The sequence below is a fragment of the Danio rerio genome, chromosome 4 (genome assembly GCF_052040795.2).
Source record: "Danio rerio strain M-AB ecotype USA chromosome 4, GRCz13ab, whole genome shotgun sequence".
Lineage (NCBI taxonomy): Eukaryota > Metazoa > Chordata > Actinopteri > Cypriniformes > Danionidae > Danio > Danio rerio.
This window is the reverse complement of record NC_141024.2, coordinates 62,038,411-62,062,500: the sequence shown is the minus strand read 5'-3', so window position 1 is coordinate 62,062,500 and position 24,090 is coordinate 62,038,411. Positions and strand designations below refer to the sequence as shown.

The following is a 24,090-nucleotide window of genomic DNA, read 5'->3' as shown; positions in this document are numbered from 1 at the left end:
TCATCTAGTTTCAGAGATCATACACACCTTTTACAGTGTTGATGTGTGCTAAAATCATCAATGACAATGAGTGATCGTCCTCTTTACACTCTTTTGAGCTGTTAATTGTGCAATAGTTTGTGCACATCAATAATGTTTCATCTTAATATGATTTTTATGTTTTACATTTTAATAGTTGATTTTAAAGCATTATAAGTGTGTTTTATAGATGATCGACAGCTAGATGCAGGATTACAGCTGGTTGTATGATTGTAAGACATTTACTCAAATGTTGCAGAGGTCTGACATGTGTAATCAGGTGTAGGGCTGGGTGATGTCAGACAATATTTATTAATAATCGCCTGAAAATGGCTGGAAACCAGCCTGGAAATGGCCAAAACCCCTCTAAAACCAGCCTGGTCAAACAGCTAAAAACAGCCAACCAGCCTAGGCTGGTTCAAACTGGATTTTTCAGCAGGAAAGTGTATCACACGAGAGTGTCAGTGCCCATTCTAGACTAACAGTGATGTTTCCTGTTTTCCAGACAAACACACTCAACCAATGGCTATTGCTGGACCAAGTTCATGTCTGAATATTAGCGAGTCCTAGACTATAGAAAGAAACGTCTTGAGTCTGGACTCGAGTACTACAGCCCTGACAGTCACCAACTTCAGCTTGTAGATCAAACTTTACTGTATAAAGAGCAACAGAACATGACCTGATCTTCATTTGTATATTATATTGTGGACGATGATGTAAATAAACTAAAACAAACACAAACCCGCTCTCTTAATGTCTCTTTCACCAGCCTGACAGTCACATTCACACTGATGGAGCATTAGGGGACTTTTATTCTGTCAGCTGAGAAACACCTGATCAATAATCATGAGCGCTGACTCTCCTTCACACACAGCCTTTCTGACAGAAGATCTTCAGTCAATATATTGCTTCATGTGAATGAGTAATCAGGGTTATTTTCAGATGCATGTGTAGTAAATACATCAGTTCACCAGGTCCCTTACAGTAAACTGCTGAATACATGCTTATAGTGTGTCTTCATATTATTGTAGTGGTTTAGATCAGTGGTCCCCGACCCCCAGGCGGGTGCTGGTGCGTGGATCAATCAGTACCGGGCTGAACAAGATTGAATTATCTTTAAGTTGGCAGATAAAGAAGCTGGAAACTGGATTTGTGGGGACGGCGCGTGAACAGAGGCATATCGGACCCGTTTCAAACATTAGCGCGGTTTTGTATGAGACTGAGCCTGCGCCCTCACTCACCAAGCTGCTGCACCAGAGGTGGGACCAAGTCATTGTTTGGCAAGTCACAAGTAAGTCTCAATTCATTGCCCTCAAGTCCCGAGTCAAGTCCCGAGTCAAGACAGGCAAGTCCCGAGTCAAAGGCAACAAGTCTCAAGTCAAGTCCAAAGTCCTGCAGTTTGATTTTCGAGTCTTTTCGAGTCTTTTTAACAGAAAAATAAAATATATACAGATTAGGTATGGTTGTAAGATCTGTATTAATTAAACAAACCTTTTTTTATTAAAGAACATTGCTCAGATATATAAAAATACAAATACAATTTTCTGAAAAAGTACTGAACAGTGCTGCGTCTCGTCTCCAAAGCATAATGCACAAGAACGAGTTCCACCAAAAAAAGAGTCCATTTTGCCTCACATCACACAGAAATTGCAGGTCTTCTGCTGTCTAATTCATTAAGTTTAGTTGTGCTATGTTATGTCTTCGGTGATCAACTTGTGATTAACCAAAATTACATAACCTCAATGTGGTAGCAGTAGACCAACTCCTGTATATGCTGCAAAGTTAAATTGAGTGAAATTGGAATTTTGTCAATTGAATCTCGTGTGTGCTAAAGAGATGGAGTTGCAAATCCGTCTGGCAGCAATGTAAAATGGTAGCACATATTGTTAATGAAGTAGGCTACTTCATACAAACAATAAAGTTGTTTTCTTCACATAACGTTGAAGAGCTTTGCTCTCTACCTTGTGTGATGCTCGTGCACGGATTTCCTCTGTTTGTGGACAAAACTGATTGCGAGTTCTCAAATTTTCTCTCGCTCTCAAATATGCACTGCTCACACACAAATTTTCTTGAGCGCTCTCAGAGATTATATGCAGACTCACAATTTGTGTCGTGTTCCCTCTTCCTTTCATGCTTTTTGATATGATTCATATTGCTGCACTGTTTAATAACAATAATCAACATACTAAAATAGACTTATATATTAAATGTTTAATCTAATAAACCATAACATTTTTGGTTGTTTTATATGATAAGATATTTTCAGTTTCAAACACTTAAAGACAGAGAATAGACCAGTGGTGCCCCCCTGAAAATTTGCTTAAGGGGGGCCAGAAGAGGCCAGCTACGCCAGTGGCACCAATCAATCCACAATAATTTAGTGGCTGCTATTTATTTATTGAAATATTGCATTGTATTGCATTTATGTAAGTAGATTTAAATAAATAATGTCAACAGCAAAATCATATCGGGTTGGCCACAGGGGTGGCTAGAGTGTACACAGGGGTAACACCCCTTGTAAAGGGGTTTACACCACTATAAGGCACCTCTGGAATAGATGTTGGATGTAAAGAATACATTTTATTTTAAAAGCATTTAAACAAAAACTAATGCAAGCGGAAATGTAACTGTGATAAAAATAAGGAAACACTTGATAAGGTATTATAGCCTACTGTATTATTCACTCTTCAAATAAATCTCACTATCAATCTCATTTTATCATGGCAGCTAAAATAAAGTAAACTAGTGTCTGCTGGCTTCCATTTTGCTGATGAGATTGTGGAGGACATTTTCCATGTCATCCTCTTCATTTTGAGGAAAGCTGTTCCACAGGGCCCCTGAACACGTATATTGGCATGTACTGTGTTTTGAACAGTAGCCTACTACAGTAAAGAACTTCAATTGATCAGTTGTGGTAATACTATAGTTGCTATGGTAACACAAGTGTAATATAAACAAATTACCCAGTGCTGTATTATTTTACAATATAGGGTATTTTATACTACAAATCACTACACTTTACTGTAGTAAAACTACACTTTGTATTATTTTATCTGTTCACTATTGGTAATACTACTGTATTATGAAGCATTAATTAACAAGTCGTAAATAATACTAGCCTAAAACATAAGTATAATACAAGTATACAACAAGTATAATACTCAAAAACACTAGAATTTATTAAAGAATTTACCTTAACCTTTTTGTTTTTTGTGTATTGTTAATAAATAGTAAAGCAAGAAAGAAACCATATCAACATTCTTGGAATAACCCTTCGCTAAGCCTTGCCCTCCTTAGTTACTGTTGCTACACATGTCAAGCTTTCATGCCTGGCACATCTATTACAGTGTGTATGCGCTGGTGTCAGACATTCCCAAGGATTTAATTAGTCATTTTTGGCAAACAGGTGAGATATCTGAGAAAACCAGACAAAAGAGGACTGCAGTATACATTACAGGGGTATATTCACAACATAATAGCAACTGATTAGAAAATAATTTTATCAAAATTGAAGCAAGGTTAGTCTAGCCACCTCATACGCTGAACATTCAACAGCATAGTTCATGCACAGCAGGAGAGGTGAAATTATAAATTAATCTAATAACCTAAGAAACTGATGGATTTGTGCCGAATATTAGCATCATTGACCCATAACAGTGTACAGTACCTATTACTGTCAGCATGTTTGTGTGCTCTTTATCCAGTTTTATTTAAATTTGCAGTTAAGTGGAAGAAAAAAATTGAAATGCACATTAAAGTATAAATAACAGAAGTGAACAAATAGATTTTTCCTACCAGCAAATATTAGTGTATGTATTTATATGCGTTACAATAGCGAGGGTTTAAACTAAGCAGTGCTCACAGGGTTCAACGCTAAGGATTTTTTCTACTGGCCCGATCGGGCCAGTGGTTCTGATTTTTACTTGCTCAGCCCAAATTTTCACTGGCCCCACAAAAAAAAAAAAAAAAAAGAAGTTAATCGCTATTTGAATGTGTGTGTGTGTGTGTGTGTGTGTGTGTGTGTGTATATATACACACACACACACACACACACACACAGTTGATTTCAGAATTATTAGTCCCCCTAAATTATTAGCACCCCTGTTTATTTTTTTCCCCAATTTCTATTTAACAGAGAGCAGATTTTCTCAGCACATTTCTAAACATAATAGTTTTAATAACTCATCTCTAATAAATGATTTATTTTATCTTTGTCATGATGACTGTAAATAATATTAGACTAGATATTCTTCAAGACACTTCTATACAGCTTAAAGTGACATTTAAAGGCTTAACTACGGTAATTAGGTTAACTAGGCAGGTTAGGGTAATTAGGCTAGTTATTGTATAATGATGGTTTGTTCTGTAGACAGTCTGAAAAACAATTAGCTTAAGAGGCTAATAAATTTTACCTTAAAATGGTTAAAAAAATGTTTTTATTCTAGCCAAAATAAAACAAATAAGATTTTGTTCAGAGGAAAAAATATTATCAGACAAAATATCAACATTTCTTTGCTTTGTTAAACATCATTTAGGAAATGTTTTAAAAAGAAAAAACAAAAAACAAAAGGGGGCTAATAAATCTGTATATATATTTACGGTAATTTTTAAAATGTTTAAGGAAAACTATTCAGTTCATCAAGGCTATATTTATAAATGTAAAAAAGGTGTAATTGTTAAATATTTATAAAAATTTTAAATAACTGCTTTGTTATTGTATTTAGTTTCAAATAAAATAATTACTCCAGACATTATTGATTTTATAACTATTACCATTAATAAATATAATAATAATTAATATTAGTGATTTCTGAAGGATCATGTGACTGGAGTAATGAAGCTGAACTTTAATCTTTAAAATCACTGGAATAAATGAATAAATTATATGATAAACTACTTTTGAACAGTTATTTTATAGTGCAACATTTCACAATTTGTATTTATGATGAAATAATTGCAGCCCTGGTGAGCAGAAGAAGCTTGTTTTAACATATTTAATCACACTGACCCCAAACTTTTGTGCATTGTGTATAGAATATTTTATAAGTGAAAATGTGCACTTTAATTTTAACAACCCACAGACATCGTCACCAAATACAAATCGAGGTCAGACTTTCTCATATATACAGAGCCTCATTTCAATTGTCAGGTTTTGTAGAAATCGATCAATTGAATTAATCAATCTATTAAAGAAACGTTGACTATAATTCTGTATTTTAGGCTTAATTATAGAGAGACATAGCAGATGAACCGAGACTGCATCAGATCAATGTAAATCTTTCGAGCTGTCAGTGCGGAAATGAACAAAACAACAGGCCTAATACAACATAGGCCTATTATACGATTAAAATATGGAAAAATTAACAGATAGTAATTTCGGTCAATTTTCCTGACGGATAAACCGAGATCAGGCTGGATAAACAGCTCTCGGTAATATTTCAGCATGCTTTCACTTTCGCATTTACCGGTAAGAATGACATCTCGCCCTGCTCATCATTCTCTCTTCATATAGCCGTATATATGGCTATTACACGATCATGATACACTGTGATATAGCCTGGGTCGTTAGTTCGTTGCATTGTTTTGTTTTCTCGCTACAATCGATACAATCGATAGACAGAGACCGCGTCTCATTCAGGCGATCTATGCTAAAAAACGCGCTAACGGGTGAAACGAGACAGATTCCGAAACAAACGTCTATGTGTGAAAGCACCGTAAGATTGTATTTGCACACAATTGACAGACAGTCGCAGCACGCAGCTCTGGCTCGATCTGGCAGGCAAAAAGGCAGCAGCTGGCCCGATCGAGCCAGTAACATTTTGTACACTGGCCCGAGTGTCTCGCACGCTGGCCCCGGGCCATCGGGCAGTCCTTATTGTCGAGCCCTGGCTCATAATATCGAGTGGAAAAAAAGAAAAAGACCGCTGGGAAGCATAACCTGCTTTGTTTTTTTTAATTTATTTTTTTAAAAGAAACACAGTTTAGATCTGTTTAGGATAAGAGGAGTGTGAGTTATTGCCACCTATCATTGAATGTGAATATCGAAAACAAAACCAACTTAGCTTAACTCCTTTACTGCCCCTCACACAGCTTGATCCACGCTGGCATTTCTCCTCTTGGGCTTTGGTTTTGAAAAGGGAAAAAATCCCACCACCCAGTCCAAACTTTTAGGATAGCGGGTGTCAGATTTTCACAATCCAATTGCGCAACGATTTGGCTTGTTTCCCTCACTCGAAAGCTTGACAGAGCCTCTGCCCGTAGCTACGATTGGTAAGCCGCGATTGGTGGGTGGCGGTTTTTGGGCGTGGCTTAGCGAAGGGTCAGTTTAACAGGAGGATCCCGTGAGAGCAAAAGCACTAAAGGTATGAGACGCCATCGTAAACAAAAGTCAAGCGAACGCAAAGAGACTGAATGCACGAGAGAGAGAGAGAGAGAGAGAGAGAGAGAGGTGTATGTTGTATGTGTGAGAGAGAGAGAGAGAGAGAGAGAGAACGAGTATTGGCACGCGAGTATTGGCTCGATCTCAAGTTCAAATTCAAATTCTCTCTGTGTTTGCTTGACTTTTGTCCACTCCGGCGCCTCATAGTAGTCACGTTGGATACTGTCGAATCAAAACAATCTACCGTGCTTCGATTGGACGTCATGCCGAAAGCGCGCATGCTCACACACACGCGCATGCTGTCACACACACGCACACATAAACGGAGAGAGAGAGAGCGGTCCATGTCAACATACTTTTTTATCGTTGGGCTTTTCATGGGAAGCAGCAAGTCTTTACAAGTCAATAGGGGCAAGTCCTAGTCAAAGTCCAAGTCATTTATGTTCAAGTCCAAGTCGAGTTGCAAGTCTTTTTATATTTTGTCAAGTCGAGTCTAAAGTCATCAAATTCATGACTCGAGTCTGACTCGAGTCCAAGTCACATGACTCGAGTCCACACCTCTGTGCTGCACGATCACCAGTCTTCACTGTTAAAGGAGTTTGAGAAACACTTTCGCATGTCGAGATGTACATGATACTGTATGTGTGTGTGCTGGCACCCACGGGCTGTTTCACAGGCACATGCAAAGCTTGAAGGTAAACAAACAACGGCTTATCATAAGCATCTTATCGATATTTATTTATACGGTTGGCATTAAAGTGAACATATAAACGTTATGTGACTAATTTCTAGCAGCTAAATGTGTCTGTAAAAATATTCAAAGGCTTTTATTCTCATAAACCGTGCGGACGTGAATGCGTCTGACTGTTCTGATTGGCTAAAGCAGACGTCTCACGTCAGCACGTTCTAGACGTGCACGCGTTCTTTCCAGCAATCTTCCTTCTATGGACCATCTCGTTGCAAAGAAACAAGCTCAGGGCTCCCATTGATTTAGCGTTACTGATGTTATAATTTGTTATATTGTTGGAGCAATGTGTTAATAAAGTTATTACTTCCTAATGTTATAATAGCATTGTAATGTTGGAGCAATGTGCTAATAAAGTTCCCTATGAGTACACAGTGGATTCACATTGACCGTTCCGCAGTTAGAAAAAGGTTGTGGACCACTAGTTTAGATAATATTAAGAGTGTCGTGAGACTTTTATATGTTTAGAAGAAACTGCAAACTGAACAAACAGCAGAGCATGTCTAAACTTCACCAGGACACAACATATATAAATATAAAAATATAAAATATGAATAAATAATTCAGAGGTAATTCATTAAAAAAATCCTTAAAATAAACTGATTCCTTTGACTTTAAGTCACATTTGGGTATATTGGAAAAAGAGAAGCTCTGAAAGTGCAACATTTCATAATAGACTAAGTAAAGCTTTTAAATATATTTATAGATAAACATACATTATTAAAGCTATGATTAAAATCACAACCCTGTAAATGTTTTGTTTTTTCTTCTGTCAATCCACTGAATGGGGCTCCACATCAGGTAACCCAATATCAAACTGTATCTGTTGAGTGGAGAATCATTTACCTCAGTGTCTCCAGTTTACAGTGTTGACTCTTCAGTTCATCAGAGAGAAGCTTCACTCCTGAATCCTGCAGGTCATTGTTACTCAGGTCCAGCTCTCTCAGCACAGAGTTTGAGGATTGTAGAGCTGAAGACAAACTCTCACAGCACTGAACAGTGAGATTACACATGACCAATCTGAGAAAGAAGAACACAGATTACATTAACAGAGTGATTTTAGTCATTCATCTGATGTAAAAACAAACTATGAGGTTAATAATGTGACAAAAATATTAAAGTTTGTGTCAGTTAGAATTATTGACTATTGTTATTTATTAAAACTGAATATTAAATGTCATCTAATATATTCTTGAATGCTGTGAAAGGTAAGAAAACTGCTAAATTTGAGTTCAGGTAAGAGGACCACGAGACTTTATATATTTATGAACCTGCAAAATGCAAATGATCAGAGCCTGTCAAACCTGCTCCAATTCCAATAAACCAATTCACAGACAAACTATAAATATGATCATTAAAAATATAAAATATAAATAAAGATTTAGAGGTAATTAAATAAAATAATCATTAAAATACACTGATTTCCTGAACTGATTAAGAAAAAGAGCAACTTTCATTTGAGAAGCAGCATTTTGCAGTTTCTCCACTAATGCTCTTAAATATATCTGGACATTTCCATCTCAATCAAAACACTATTAATGTTGTTGAGTGGAGAATCATTTACCTCAGTGTGTCCAGTTTACAGTGTTGACTCTTCAGTCCATCAGAGAGAAGCTTCACTCCTGAATCCTGCAGGTCATTGTTACTCAGGTCCAGCTCTCTCAGCACACAGTTTGAGGATTGTAGAGCTGAAGACAAACTCTCACAGCACTGAACAGTGAGTTTACAGCTCTGTAGTCTGTGTAGAGGACAGTAAAAGACACTGTATTATTGTGTATGTGTGTGATGTAATTATTGAAGTGCCTATAATGAATGATTTCTCCTCATAGGGAAAAGGAAAAGACTCCTTTAACTATTCAGAGTTGCTTTTATGGTCACATGGAGGAAGATCAAACATTTGTATTTCATTATTACATAAACTTTATAAAGAGAAGATCTCTGGACCAAAATGAGTCAGCCAGACAGATTTATTTATTGCTATTTCTGTATTTACTTATATTTCTGATATTTCAAATCCATTCAGATCCTCATATTTTTTAAACAAAGCAAGACTCTCATATAATATTAACAGACAGAAAATATGACTTTACAAACTGTATTGCAAATAAATCACATCAACATCTTCATATTAGTCAATAATATTCCTGAAATTAATATAAAACTGACTGAATATAACTTTACACACATTAACATTAGTAAATAAAGAGACTCAGTGATGGGCTGAACATCTGCAGAAACACAGCTCATTTAGAGACGTTCCAAAAACACCACAGAACACCAATCAATGATCATTTCAGCAGAAATTACACTAAAGAGCAATATTATATCTGAAATAAACAGGGTTTCTCATATTTGACTTCACATTAAATATGAAATATTCACAATAAATAAACAGAAATAAAATACATTACAGCATATGGTCATTACCTCATCAGACTTTACAACATTTCACAATGGAAAAGTCATTTGTGGCAGCATTTATTTGATGGAAATGTTTTTATTTTACCTCAGTGTGTCCAGTTTACAGTGTTGATTCTTCAGTCCATCAGAGAGAAGCTTCACTCCTGAATCCTGCAGGTCATTGTTACTCAGGTCCAGCTCTCTCAGCACACAGTTTGAGGATTGTAGAGCTGAAGACAAACGCTCACAGCACTGAACAGTGAGATTACAGCGCTGTAGTCTGTGTAAAGGACAAAGAGCAACAAAATCAGCAGTAAGAAATGAGCAGTGTTGAGTGTTCATGAGTCCAGTCTACAGTGATAAAAGTAACACTGAAAATAAACTATATATATATATATACTGCTCAAACAATAAAGGGAACACTGAAATAACACATCCTAGATCTGAATGAATGAAATATTCTTATTAAATACAAGGAGTCACACTCAAAACTGTAGTGAATTACAGGAATTGCTGACATACTACAGACACATGAGCGTTTTCAGAACAAGAATATTATTTCATTTTAATCTGCTCTTTTATTTATTTATTCATTTATTTATTTATTGAAAGTAAATTAAACTAAACTAAAGCTGTATTTCCCCATTCATGTGACTGTAATGAATTATTGAACAGATTATTAATAACTAATCAGAGAGCATTTTACTGAGCTCAGTGTAAAGTTTAGTGTTTAGGCCTACAGTAAATGTAATATTAGAGGCATGTCTGCGGCGAGATGGCAATACTGTGTCTAAAATTACACTATTTCTCTGATCAGAAAACAAACACAATTATCCAAGAGCAACACTGTGTTAGATTTATGCAAAAACACATCTACAAATGTCCTATTCAGCTGGAGGAGCACAGGGATTTACAGGGATTGAAGTTATTTTCCAGGATAAACTGTAAAGCAAATGAAGTAGATTATTAAATAAGTACAAATGTTGTTTGTGTGAGTAAAAAGTCAAGAAAAGTTTGTTAAATACGTTTAGAAATGCTGAAATAAATGAGCAAATAAGGAAACAGAACACTGCCGCCGCGTCCCCATGCAGTAATATGGTGTATCAGCGATCTCACAGGGGGACGATATGGCCAGCTAAAGATTTTCTGTTAAAGCAGGGCAGTGATTCACTAAACTGATCTGAGTCTTCAGTGCAGACTGATGTGTGTCTTCTGTGATCAATCAATGAATACTCACAGAGCTCTTCTGCAGTTTCTCACAGCTGCTGTCAGTCTCCGTCTTCCCTCAGCTGATGTGTAGAATTTATTAGAGTCTAACTCATCCAGCGGCTCCTCTGACATCTCAATCATGTAGGAGATTGTTGAGCAGTGAGCAGGAGAGAGTCTCTCCTCTGAGTGTTTGTCTGATTTCACAAACTCCTGAATCTCTCTGGCCAGAGTCTGATCTTTCACCTCCAGCAGACAGAGGAACAGATTGATGGATCTTTCAGCTGAGAGAGGGTTATCTGTCTTCTTCTGTAACCGTCTGATGAATCTTTCAGGTGAGAGAGGGTTATCTCTCTTCTTCTGTAACCGTCTGATGGATCTTTCAGCTGAGAGAGGGTTATCTCTCTTGATCTGGTCTTTAATGTATTGTGTGATTTCTCTGATGTTCTCTGAGCTCTCCTCTGTGTGTGTCAGCAGATCCTGGAAGAGTCTCTGATTGGACTCCAGTGAGACGCCCAGCAGGAACCGCAGGAACAGATCCAGATGACCATTACTACTCCTGACAGCTTTATATACTGCTGAACTGAGCAGATCATACAGAGACTCCTCAGAGGTGGACTGTAGATATTGATTATATGAATATTCAGATTCATCACTGTCTGACTCATCTGCATCATCTGAGTATTTTCTGTCATAAATCACCCTCAGTGGTTCTCTGTTCTCTGTTAAATGGCAGTAAAACACAAAGAAAGCAGCCAGAAACTCCTGAAAGCTGAGATGGATGAAGCTGTAGACTTTCCTCTGATGAATCACAGATTCCTCCTTGAAGATCTCAGTGCAGATCCCAGAATACACCGAGGCGTCAGTGACGTCTATGCCGCTCTCAATCAGGTCCTCCTCATAGAACATCACATTGCCCTTCATCAGCTGTCTGAAAGCCACTTCAGCAAGTTTGAGGATCACTCCTCTGTTGGACTGCAGGAGTTTCTCTGGATCTCTCTCTTCATACTTCTGCTTCCTCATGTTGATCTGAATCAGCAGGAAGTGGATGTACATCTCAGTCAGAGTTTGAGGGATTTCTGCACTCTCATCTTCTTCCAGGAGCTTCTGAAGCACAGTGGAGGAGATCCAGCAGAAGACGGGTATGTGGCACATGATCTGGAGGCTTCTTGCTCTTCTGATGTGGGAGATGATTCTGCTGGCTTGATGCTCGTCGCTGATTCTCTTCCTGAAATATTCCTCCTTCTGAGGCTCAGTGAATCCCTGAATCTCTGTCAGACGCTTGATGTATCTGGAGGGGATCTGATGGGCTGCTGCTGGTCTGGAGGTGATCCAGATGAGAGCAGAGGGAAGCAGATCTCCTTTCAGGAGGCTCCACATCAACACAGCCACTGATGAAGATTCAGTCACAGCACAAACTTTCTCCTCATCTGAAACGTTGAGTGTGATTCTGCTTTCATCCAGACCATCAAAGATGAACACAACTCTACACTGCTCATAAATCCTGGGCTCCAGATCTTCAAGTTCAGGATGAAAGTCCAGCAGAAGTCTGTGAAGACTGTACTGATGATCTCTGATCAAGTTCAGCTCTCGAAATGGAAGCACAAACATGAAATCTACATCCTGATGGTCTTTTCCCTCGGCCCAGTCCAGGATGAACTTCTGCACAGAGACCGTTTTCCCGATTCCAGCGATGCCTTTAGTGAGAACAGTCTTGATCTGGGCTTTCTCCTTCTTGATCTTCTCCTCATGTCCTGCTCCAGCTGAGGCTTTAAAGATGTCATTGCAGTAGACTGGAGTGTGTTGTGAGGGTTTTGTTCTGGCTCTTTTCTCCATCTGTAAAACCTCATGTTCTTCATTCACTCCTTCACTCTCTCCTTCTATGATGTAGAGCTGTGTGTAGATCCTGTTGAGGAGGGTTTGAGTCTCTCCACGGTTGATTCCCTCAAATAATCTCTCATACTTGTTCTTCATGCTGGTTTTGTGCTGCTCTTTGACTCTCTGAAGTTCATCATGTTCTGGTTGGAGTGAATCCTGCTGCAGGTTTCCAGTCTGATCATCTCTATCCACACTGCAGGAACAACAACAACACAAAGAATCAATGAGTGTGAGTGTAAAGATCATCTAGTGAAGCCATGTGTGTTTTCTCTGAACCAGCTGAGACACACTACACAGATTTAATCAGATTTAATTTAAACACCACACACTGATCACATCTACTGCTCAAAATGCTGTAAACATTTAAAAGTACTTGTCATTTATTAAATGTAACACTTCAATCATTTGATATCCTTTATTCATAATGATGCTGGATGCTCACTGAAGACATTTAAAATCTTTTAGGATGAAAATGTGAGAGAGCACAAGTGTAACACTGCCGGTCCTACACCACCCAACCGGCTCCGAGCTGGGATCCAACCGGCGACCTTCCGCATAGGAGTCGGTTGCTCTACCAAGGAGGCTAAAGACCATGGCCTCTAGCATCTGTCACTAGAGCACCTTTAGAGGTCAGAGGAGTGAGGTTTACCTGCACAGCACTTACTCGCTGGCCTCCGTTACAATAAAGACTGTGTGGTGTGTTTGTCTCACAGAACTTGTTCATTCATCTCGTCTAAAATCTTTCTCTTGATTATCCACACTTTGCTGACAATTGTAAAAGCCTGTAAACTCACTCGACTAACTCTAACAGTTTGAGTATTTATACTTTATTAGTACTTCACTAATGATCAGATGTGAGTGTGTGGACATTTAGTTTTAAAGTCTCCTGTAAATGTAACACTTGTAAATGTCTGATCTTCTAGAAACACAGGATCATATAAATGCTGCAGTGTGATCATGTGTGTGTTGAGATGATCTACCTGACAGCAGGTCGTGTGTTTTCACTCCTAAATGTTAGTGGTATATTCATAGACCAGTCACTCTTCATAGACACACAGCTGGGCTCTGCTTCTGCTCTCTTCTGATGAACTGAGCTAAAACAGAGAAGATTAAAGTTGAGTGCTGCACACACTGCACAAACCTGATATTAATCATTCTTCATTTACAAAAACACAAAAATTTATTTCCTTTATATTTGAACAGAAACTGTCTGAATGTGGAAAATATCAGCAAACACAGATCAAGGCTCATTTCTAGTAGAGAAAGCCCAACAGAAATGCAGCACTATTAGAGCAGATTAGAGCAGAAACTAATCATCAAATCACTGAATGAAGTCCACAGTGTAGGTGTGGGAGGAGCTTAATCATTCAGGCGTGTCAATCATCATCACATGACTATATAAGCAGCAGTATAAACTGCACTGTGTCAGCTGACTGTTATTCCCGCCTCCAGCAGCTCCCCTTATCCTCCTCCTCATCACTCAGTCTTCAGAAGGTCAATCATTGGGGGTTTGTCTGCAGAGCTCCAGTCCAGACTTTGAGGACAGCAAGACAAGTTCATTTACCATCATCTATCATGACTGAATGAGCAGGAGAACTCGAGAAATATCAATTCTAGAAACCAAATGTGTTGATCAGCAGCATCTATGAGGCCAACACAACATGATGATGACTGCGCTTCAGTGAAAACAGACTCAGATCAGAGGAATGGCTGATCAGTACAGCACAGAAACAGCAGGGGAAAGTGTGCAGGAAAAGCCCTTTATGGTAGGAGATCGGGAACACTTTAGTTTAGCTCACAATTCATACTATTAACTACCGGCTTATTATCTGTGGAATGTGAACATATGATACATATTTAATAGGATTGGAAATCGGTTTGATACCGCATATTTTTGCTGGATCGGGTATCGGTCAGCTGGTACAGATCCAAATCCGATCTTGTGCGTTGTGCACTATATTGTGTGTTTATAAGCTAACTAAACCATGAAGGTAGCCTTATAAGCCACTAGAACATTGTTATGTAGGCTACTATATTGTAAATATTTTGAAAGCACAGTTTTGTGCAGCACAGATAAATATTCACGTGGTTAAATTCATGTTTAGTTCAGCGCTTCCCTTGACCAGCAGCAGGAGTTCATTTCATTGCTGTTTCTACATCATGTTGCGCTGTATCAGATCGCATTCGCAATAGAGGAGTAGAGAGCGTTATCCTGCTCACCCACAAAGTAGGCCTACCTGAAATGTTTAATTAGAAAAGCCTCAATAATACATTGGACAGATCCTCAACGCGCTTATTTCTTCCATTTCAGCTGCTGTTTTGCAAATGTCTGCAAATACCAGTCTCCGATGCGCTTTCATTCAAGTGCCGGCTGCAGGCGCTGTGCTCCGCTCCATAAGATTATTCACAAGTTTGTTCTCCCATCTCCAGACCGAGTTTCTTCCAAAAGGAATTTTTTAAGTGCTGCAAATAGTTTTTAAAGCCTGGCCCATTGTGGTCAAAGTAGTTGATTACATCAATACAAGTGAAAATGACGAGCGCAATATAGATTGACATTAACAGAAAATGATTTATAAGCTACTCTGAAACGGAATATTTCACTGTAATTTTATATATTATTATTTTATTTATCAGAGCAGTTTGTGTTTTGACACTGAAGCCTAAACGGACCTTGTTTTTAACTTTTTCCGTCTCACTCATGGCGAGATTTGGAGAGAGATTATTAAGTAAAACTAGCATCAGACGGTTTAGTTTAGTCTGCATCTAATCTGCAGGAAAATATCAGGCTTTAATTTTATTAAATTAATACATTTAATAAAAGGCTAATTATTTTACCCACAAATTCAATTGTAGCCTATTGCAGATTTCAAAGAAAAATCTTAATATCAAAACGGAAAGGACAATATCACAACGAATGCTCAAAGAATGCTCAAAGAATGCTCAAACAGCAAGCATGTTTTTAATTAGATTGTGCCGTCTGTCATGTATAGCCTACCTATAGATCTGTTTTTTTTTTTTTTTTTTTTACTAAAGAAGATATATTATTTGAGTTTAGCACCAAAGCTATAGAAACTGCTCATTTTGGTTAATTTTGCCAACAGACTACCGCCGCTCGGTAAGCGAATGTTAACCGTTAACAGATTAATATTACAATATTATTTAATTAAAAAATGACGTGCATATTTTGTGACACATTAAATATTGCACTTTAAAATACTGATTTATTTTAGCATGCAAACAGCATACAGAACATAAAGCATCTTCACGCACCTGCGTTTCAGCAGCAAAACAAAAACAGAATAAATCAAATAAATCCTGGGGTCCATTCTTCGTACCTCGCTTAAATGATCTAAGATGATTTGGCAGATCCTGGATCTTTTCATCTCGATAACTGATCTCTTGCTAATTTGGTTCTTCAAACAAGTTCGCGAATCAGATTAGAATGTCTGGATAAACTGATCTGAGATCGCTGCGTGTGTTGTGAAGGACAGATCTATCGATCCTCGAAATCATGATCAGCAATGCAACGATTGGCTGATGGCACAGCAGCGTAATGACATCATCTGAATAATATTCATCTGATTAATATTAAGATTAATATTTTGAGCTGCAGGCTTTACACTTTCATGTGTCAAGTGTATTCATCATGTATTTCAATGCAAATCAGTGTATTTAGTTCTACATTTAGAAAAGATTTTCTTTATTATAGTAGCCGTTTTTTTAATCGGTGTGAAGAATAACTGGTTGTTTACAAAAGCATTTTCATATTGGTAAAGGCGTCTGCAACTTTTGTGAAGCATCAAATCACTGGCATATTAACTATCAAAACATGTTTATGACTGCATAAATGTATTATTGCTTTAAAAAAAGTCACATATTGTGCATTTCTATCATACACAATTTGTACTAAAGCGATCTAAAAAGTTCATATTAATAAGTTTTCTCTTTGCACCACCAGGTGACAGTCTTTGTACTTTTATTTCGAGGGTGCAGATTGCATAAGTTTTATTAATATGTATAACTTTATTTATTTTATTAATGACTATAACTTTATGTATGTAGTTAAAAAATATGTACCATTTTCCCAAGTGTATATAACTACTACTGTAAGAAAATATCAGAATTCGGAACATACTTTCAGTATTATCTTTGCTTGAACTGAGCCGATCTAATCCTGTTTATATGAATTGAACCTGCTCCCGATCAGGTTTGACCTAGCAGATCTGTTGCTATGACAACAACTCTCGGATCAGCTTTGAAGAACGAAACGATCCTCGATCGTGTTAAATCGTCAATATCCAAATCCAGCTAACTAATAATAGTAATCCACGTACGAAGAATGGACCCCTAACATCACTGAAATGACACATTTATATTACAAAACTAAAACACTGACTGAATCCTTTTTAAGAAGTGGCATTTGTCCAATTATGTTTTTTCTTTTTTTATATAAAAATAGGCTACCTCGAATAGATCGCTCCACAGAAAATATGCATTTAATTAATGCTCTGCTATTTTAAATGACAAAACCTCTGTAAACATTTTTAATATGAGTCATTAGTTGAAATATTATGTCTTAATTATGATTATGACTTATTTCCTCTGTCTCACTGGTGCTTCACGTGTCCTCGCGCTGCCTGCAATGAAATAAAATGACAATGAACCTTAAGGCTCTATGTTGACTTTTTGTTAAGTATCGGCTACTACATAGCATATAACAATTTTGTTGTTTACATATGAAATTGCATTTATTAATTTGCATACATGTGTTTTAAGCTGTAAAATGAAAGCCTCAGTTTGGTGCGAAGTTCTTATGCAAACATTAATAAAAACTTTGGATTTGTTTGATTGATAGATTAGGCTATGTAGGCTATTTACATTTTTTATTATATAAGAACTATTAATAACTGTAATTTTCCAAATGGAAAAAAGGTTGGTTTGTTGAACACTAAATCGTCGTATTTATTAAGTTTATGACGCGGCTCAGGCAGCACCAGTCAGCATCAGCCGCTGGTTTGTCAGCTCGTCTGTCAAACTGTGACCAGAAATATCCTTATTTCATTTTGCTTCTTTGACAAAAAACATCTAGGCACGTGTGGTTGCACGTCACTGTTCTGCACGCACTTTTCCATTCCAAAAACGGAAACGGTGTGGTGCTCTTTTTTTATGCCACTAGGAAACAACTGAATCAGCTGAGCCGTATGTGCGCGAGTGTTCCTGCCAATGTTGTTATAATTGTAATTTTTAATAGCATTATGATAGTCAAGATTCAATACAGCTTTAAATGACTTGAAACAGCAAAGTCTCTCCTCCATCATTAAAACCTCACTGTAGTCGTCTTGACAACACAAGCTTGACAACTACTGCTGTCACCACAAGGAAAACCCAGCCTCTGCTTTCATTTGATTGAAGACTGAAAAAGACACGACTAACAAGCTTTTTCCACTCGAGTGCACATAGCGCGCAACGGCAAAACGTTACTAGCCTAAACCATTCAGAAGATGCACCTGTCAGTCTCAACGCAAAAAAAAAAACGCTTTCACTGTGATAGGCCAATATATTAAACAATATTGTTTAATAGTTTAACTGATACTATTAAGCGGTTAGAAACCGCTTAGCACCCTTTCGGTTAACACCTAATCGGTTATTTTAAGCATCTCTAGTTGAGGGAAAAAAAACGGCACAGTATTGGATTCGGATACTCAGACTTTTGGTATCGAGATCAGATCGGTTCCAAAAAAATGCTATCGGTGCATCCCTAGTATCCATAACTAGGGCTGTAACGATACACGATATAAAATCGAAATCGCGACACTCAGATCTACGATCCTGTGTCGCGGTGTGATAAGGGAGAATCGCGACACACCCACCCCGTGATACCTTTCCAATAACGTCACCTGTGCCTGCAAAAGTTGAGCTAATTAACACTTTTTTTTGTTCGACATTACAAGCACTGCTCCGTTTAAGCCCTCGCAATATTTAGCCGGGAGAGCTCGCACGGAGCTCTTAGTAAGGGGCCGTCTGAATGTGTCAAGAATATCAAAAACAAAACCAACTTAACCCCGCTTGACAACCGACAACGCCAGAAACATTGCCAATGCTGTCAAAGCGGCCGGATTTTCAGCGCATATACGATGATTTGCTCACACTGTTAATGTGGCTGCGCAGAGAGGGATGGGCGTTCACCAGATGTCAGGTAACAGCGCAAACTTTTCTGTAACCGTGCTGTGCGCTTTCTGTTTGAACCTTTGAGAGTGCTGACTGACAGGTGCGTGAGGTCAGAAAACATGACGAAGCTTTTAGCTAAAATAAACACAGTTTCTATAGTTATACTTTATTTAGAGATAAAGGTATATGGCTCTGCATATAATCACTCTATCTTGCTGGAGTTCATAGCCGTTTCGCTTTACTTCAGGACGCATTAATGCCGCTCTGAAGGTCTAATCGCTGTTTTAAGTTATCCAAAGCTGTATGAATATACAAATCTTGAATATCACAATAGTATTTAATATTACAATTGTAACAACACAGACAGCAACACTTTTGCACAATCGATACCCAGCTGATTCAGTCGTTTCATAAGAGGACCGCGCCTCTTCTTTTTTCCTTGTCAACATAAAGGCAGTGAGGTGCGCCTCGTTTTCGGCCACTTGTTTAACTGCAAAGCATACTTAATTTGCGGGACGATAACGTATAACCCGTGCCTACAGACACATTTGCCAAAGAAGCAAAATGGAAGAAGAATATTGCTGTTTGATACAGACCTGTTGATACTAAACCAGCGCTTATGTTGACCTGGATCTGCGTAATAAACGCAACAAATAGGCTTTACTTTTTATTTTACAGCTTAAAGCATGTACGCAGATTAATGCAATATCATATTTAAACAAACTGTTTACAAAAAGTCTACATATGCACTTGAACCGCGAGGGAGAGAGAGGAAACCATAGGCTATATCAGGACATAATCTTTAAAATAATGATTTCTATAAAAATATAAAAATGTAAAGGTTTTGTGATTATAATAATAACAGCGGGGCATTAAATAAATGCATATTTTCCGTGGAGCAAGCAATTTGAGGAAGTCAGCTATTTTTATTTGACGGAAGAAAAAAACATATGATTGGAAAAAAAGCCTATGCCGGTTATTAAAAAGAATCAGTCAGTATTTTCGTTTTGTAATATAAATTAATTATTTAAGTGAAAATAATTGAGGGCAGTCCTATTTATTTTATTCATTTTATTTAGATTATTCTGCTCTTCTGTGCTAAACACTGCAGGTGCGTGAAGATGCATCTGTTCTTCTGTTCCGCTATTAATATATAAAAATAAATCAGTATTTTAAAATGCAATATTTAATGTGTCAGACACAAAATAGACACGTCAATATGTTTAATATAAAATTAATAGTAATCTGACCAGTTAACCTTTAATAACCGATTAATGAGCGGCGGTTGTCGGTTAGCAACATTAACGAAATGAGCATCCCTAGTAGCTATTTAATTTACTTTTTCTATGTAAGAGAACTTGATTGAAAAATAATTTTCAACATGCTTGAACCATCTACAAAATGGAGTTTAGTTCTGTTTGGTTTTTCAACAATATTTTGTTACAAAGAAAACAGAAGTGATATAGCTTTGGCTATTTATTTATTTTAGATATGGCTATTTATATTAATAATTTGCATAGTTAATATTGTTCTTTGATGTTTAGTTTATAAAGATTTTTCAAATGTTATTTAATTAAAAATAGTTTTAAAAATCTTTTTTTTCCCACCCCACACGAAAAAAATAAAATAAAAAATCGTGATATGAATCGAATCGTGGGTCAAAAATCGTGATACGAACCGAATCGTGGGTTTGGTGTATCGTTACAGCCCTATCCATAACCCTACCCAAAACCTAAACCCACCTTCTACCTCACTAACTATTAATAAAGCGCTGATTGGTTTGTTAACACCATCAATTGTGGCCTGAAGTGTAAAGTGGAGATCTTCAAGCACTATCCTGCAGAGCTCAGATACAACATCTAACATCTGAAACCCAACAGATCCACAACACTAATTACCTGATTCATTTATTATGAAAATACTCATCAGTTGCAGATATTAAAGAGATGATCTACCTGACAGCAGGTCCTGTGTTTCCACTCTTAAATTGTCTTGGTTCATCCATAGACTGGTCACTCTTCATAGACACACAGCTGGGCTCTGCTTCTGCTCTCTTCTGATGAACTGAACTAAAACAGAGAAGATTAAAGTTCAGCGCTGCACAAACTGAAGTCAACACAGCAGATTTACTCAACATTTCATCATTAAAACACTGTTTAAACAGCACTTCATGATACTTTTCATGATGATTTTACACAATCTTGCTGGTTGTGTGTGTTAAATATTCAGACAGATTAAAAACACAACTAACAGAGAGTAAATATAATATCCTGTAGAAAATAATCATATGAAATGTCAAGTGAAGGTCTAATACCTGCATCCTGTAGACAAATCCTGATCTCCAGCAGTGTGTGTGTTACCCATGATGGACCTGAAGAGTTTGATCTCCAGCAGAAACTCTAGAAGAAACTGATAAACAATCACAGATCTCCAGTCATTGATCAGCCTTCATAATTCAGCTGAATGCAGGAATAGATCAGCAGCTGAGACACTCAAATCCTGAAGCTCATCACGAGTAAACTAATGAAGAATAACAGCCTCATCCGTTTGCTTATAATAGCATCATACACACATTCACATAAAGCTTACAGGTTTTGTCCAGACATTAAAGATTTAAAGCTGTTCTGCGTTGGTAAATAATGAATTCTGGTTGTTTAAAACTGCAACACAACTAAACACTTTCACTTTCGTTTCTGAAGGGCGGTGTTGTGCCGCGAAATATTTACTCGGGATAGAGGTAAAGTTGGTTTTATATTCACACATTCGGACTTTCCCCTTAATAATATAATTTCATTAAAGTATTATTTTCAAACTTTAAATAGCGAAATCATATTAGCACTCAATGACTATCAAAGTACAACATTGTTCACAGTCAAATAAACAGTGTTAATGTTGTTTTCAAGCCACACTTGCATGCTAATTCCAATCGAATATTCAAAGTAACATGGTAAACAATATAGAGACTTCTAAATGAACGAATGTGCGAATATAAAACCAACTTTACTTCTATTTACTCGGGAACGCCCTGGCCGCTCATGCACGCGACCGTGAACGCGCAGACACTGAAATCAAGCGATCCGCGTCGAGCGGTGCTGTAAAGCGTGTTTTAAATGCGGGATTCAGCAGACATGATCATATTGAAGATCATAGGAAATATATTGGAGAACTTTGATTTAAGTTACTGAACAGCGACTCCTGATCACAGATTTCATCTCAACTGCGTCACATCAGGAGTTCAGTAATACACCCGCGCAAACACTCTGAACACAGCAGACAGGGACATGCGGGGGCCCAAAAGACATGCGGGGGTTCACATTCAATCACACGACATGCAGAAGGATACATGCAGGACCTTACATGAAGCAGTGTAAACGCTGGACGCGAGGCAGACTGTAAACACGACACACACCGCTTCTTCTTCTGCCTGTGTGTTGAGTCAGAGAGCAGAGCTGCACACCGCCACCTAGCTGTACTATAGATAGAAACATCAGTCCTACTCCAATATCAGAGATATTATGAGGCATATAACTGACAAGCACACAGGAATATATGATAACACATGTAACAGTCATACAAAACTGAGTGATGCAGAACACACAGTAAACAAGAGAAATGAACATATGATATATTTAAATGATTAGACTGTACAGATAATTTTCTTCATTATCAGAGAGGTTTTTAAAGCTTTCTTGTTTCTTGTAATTGAGGTCAAAAATTATAAAATATGTGTAAATCTCTACAGAACAAATTAAACGAGTGAGTAAGAGACTTTGTCTTGTGTCTTTGAAACTTCCCAAGCAAAATGATCAACTTCAGAGCATTATCGAGCGCATCATAGCCAGTTTTACAACTCAGAAAAAGAATCATGCACTCCTCAAAATTAATTACGCTGTAAAATAAAGCAGAAACCAACCCTGAAACCTGTTTCCAGAAATCATCAGAGAATTTACAAGTACAGAATAGCTGTAGAAGACTTTCAGGCTCAGTGTTACAGCAAGAGCATTGTGCTGAAATGTCTGATTAAATGTATTAATAAATATATAGCAGGGGTAACACCTGTCTAATCTTCTGAAATGAACTTCTTTGACCTTATTTGGGAGCAAATGGTATTACTTGTTGACCAAATATCATCTATAAAAGGTAAAGAGAAATATTGTTTCCATTTCAGAATGTCTTTGGGGAAACAGCGACTATTGTGAATGAGACATTTCCTGATGTGGAAGTTTTTACACTTTTGATCTGAGATACTGACACCACCAAGCACAGTGTTTGAGTTTGCTTTGAGACTGAGTTATAAGTCAGATGAGTTTCATTAAGTAAAATCTAAACTAATCTTGTTTTTTCTTTTGACGTAAGATTATTTTGCTTACCCCATTGGCAGATTATTTTGCTTGTTTTAAGGAAAAAGTCACTTAATATTGGCATATTATTTCTCAAAACAAGACAATATGTTTTGCTTGTCTAGAAAATGCTTATTGATTTAGGAATTTTTATATATTTGGACTAGAAACAAGACAAAATATCTAAGTAAGAAAAGCATTTTTTGCAGTGTAATGAAATGTTTTGGCTGTGGAAAATTTGGTGATTTGGTTCATTCTTGCCCTGGCGCGGTTGATCCTGCTCAGAGTGCTGTTTCTGACATTACACCTGCTGCAGAGACTGTGGCATCTCCTGCTGATGCTCCAGTCTCTGAGGTGGCAGTAGACTCTGAATCAAATACATTGACTCTGGCTGAAATTGTTGCAGGCGCTTCTGTTGTACCTGCTTCAGTTAATTCTGAGATAGATGGCATGAATGGTCACATTGTTACACCAGTATTGACAGAAAATATAGCAGTCACTGGAAAAAGCAACGAGGCTGGAAATGAAGCGGAAATGCAAACTGAGGCATTTTTCAAAGCTCCAATAAAGAGGAGAAAAGGCAGAGGTAAGATGACAATAACACAGGCCAAAGAAGACAAGAGCGAGACTGAAAGTGCCGTTTCAGACATTGAGAGCGATTCTTCAGACTCCAATGATTCAGGCTGCTCTTTTCTTCATCACTAAATGAGGATGAAGAGCAGCCAGTGGTGTACAACACTGAACAACTAACTCAGCTTTAAAGGGGAAACAAACAGACTGAAGCTGAAGACTATTGTCCAGATTCATCTGCTCTTATAAGAGATGTAAAGAGGTGCATGAAGGAAGGAGCTTTCTGTGATCAGGAAGTGTACCGTCTTAGAAAATCCCTGATAAAAATGAGAAAACAAATGCGTGAAGATGAAGAACAGGACATGGTGTGATAGCTTCTTCTGTTT

The 24,090-nt window shown here is 37.5% G+C and overlaps 1 protein-coding gene and 1 long non-coding RNA gene across 6 annotated transcripts in view; one reads left to right on the top strand and one right to left on the bottom strand.

Moving 5' to 3' along the window:
- LOC148682295 (uncharacterized) overlaps positions 1 to 3,992 on the top strand; it is a 560,329-nt gene extending 556,337 nt beyond the window's left edge. The window contains exon 3 of the long non-coding RNA XR_015942979.1: positions 1,276 to 3,992. This is a non-coding gene — a long non-coding RNA (uncharacterized LOC148682295). The remainder of the gene's footprint in view (positions 1 to 1,275) is intronic.
- Positions 1 to 22,225, bottom strand: part of LOC137491021 (NACHT, LRR and PYD domains-containing protein 3) — a 29,608-nt gene extending 7,383 nt beyond the window's left edge. For 3 of the 5 annotated variants that reach the window (XR_015483969.1, XR_015483970.1, XR_015483972.1), the window contains exons 1-8: positions 22,152 to 22,225; positions 21,109 to 21,203; positions 20,750 to 20,863; positions 13,607 to 13,720; positions 10,780 to 12,819; positions 9,649 to 9,822; positions 8,707 to 8,880; positions 7,989 to 8,162 (exon numbers count right to left, since the gene is read on the bottom strand). Coding sequence is in view for 2 of the 5 variants with exons in the window: in XM_088650114.1 (XP_088506240.1) it covers positions 7,989 to 8,162; positions 8,707 to 8,880; positions 9,649 to 9,822; positions 10,780 to 12,819; positions 13,607 to 13,720; positions 20,750 to 20,863; positions 21,109 to 21,203; positions 21,977 to 22,006 (2,915 nt within the window). In the remaining 3 variants the exon portion in view is untranslated. Of the gene's footprint in view, positions 1 to 7,988; positions 8,163 to 8,706; positions 8,881 to 9,648; positions 9,823 to 10,779; positions 12,820 to 13,606; positions 13,721 to 20,749; positions 20,864 to 21,108; positions 21,204 to 21,976; positions 22,090 to 22,151 lie in introns of those variants that run through there. The other 2 variants (XM_088650114.1, XM_088650115.1) reach the window with 2 other exon arrangements.
- Between the last annotated feature and the right edge of the window lie 1,865 nt (positions 22,226 to 24,090).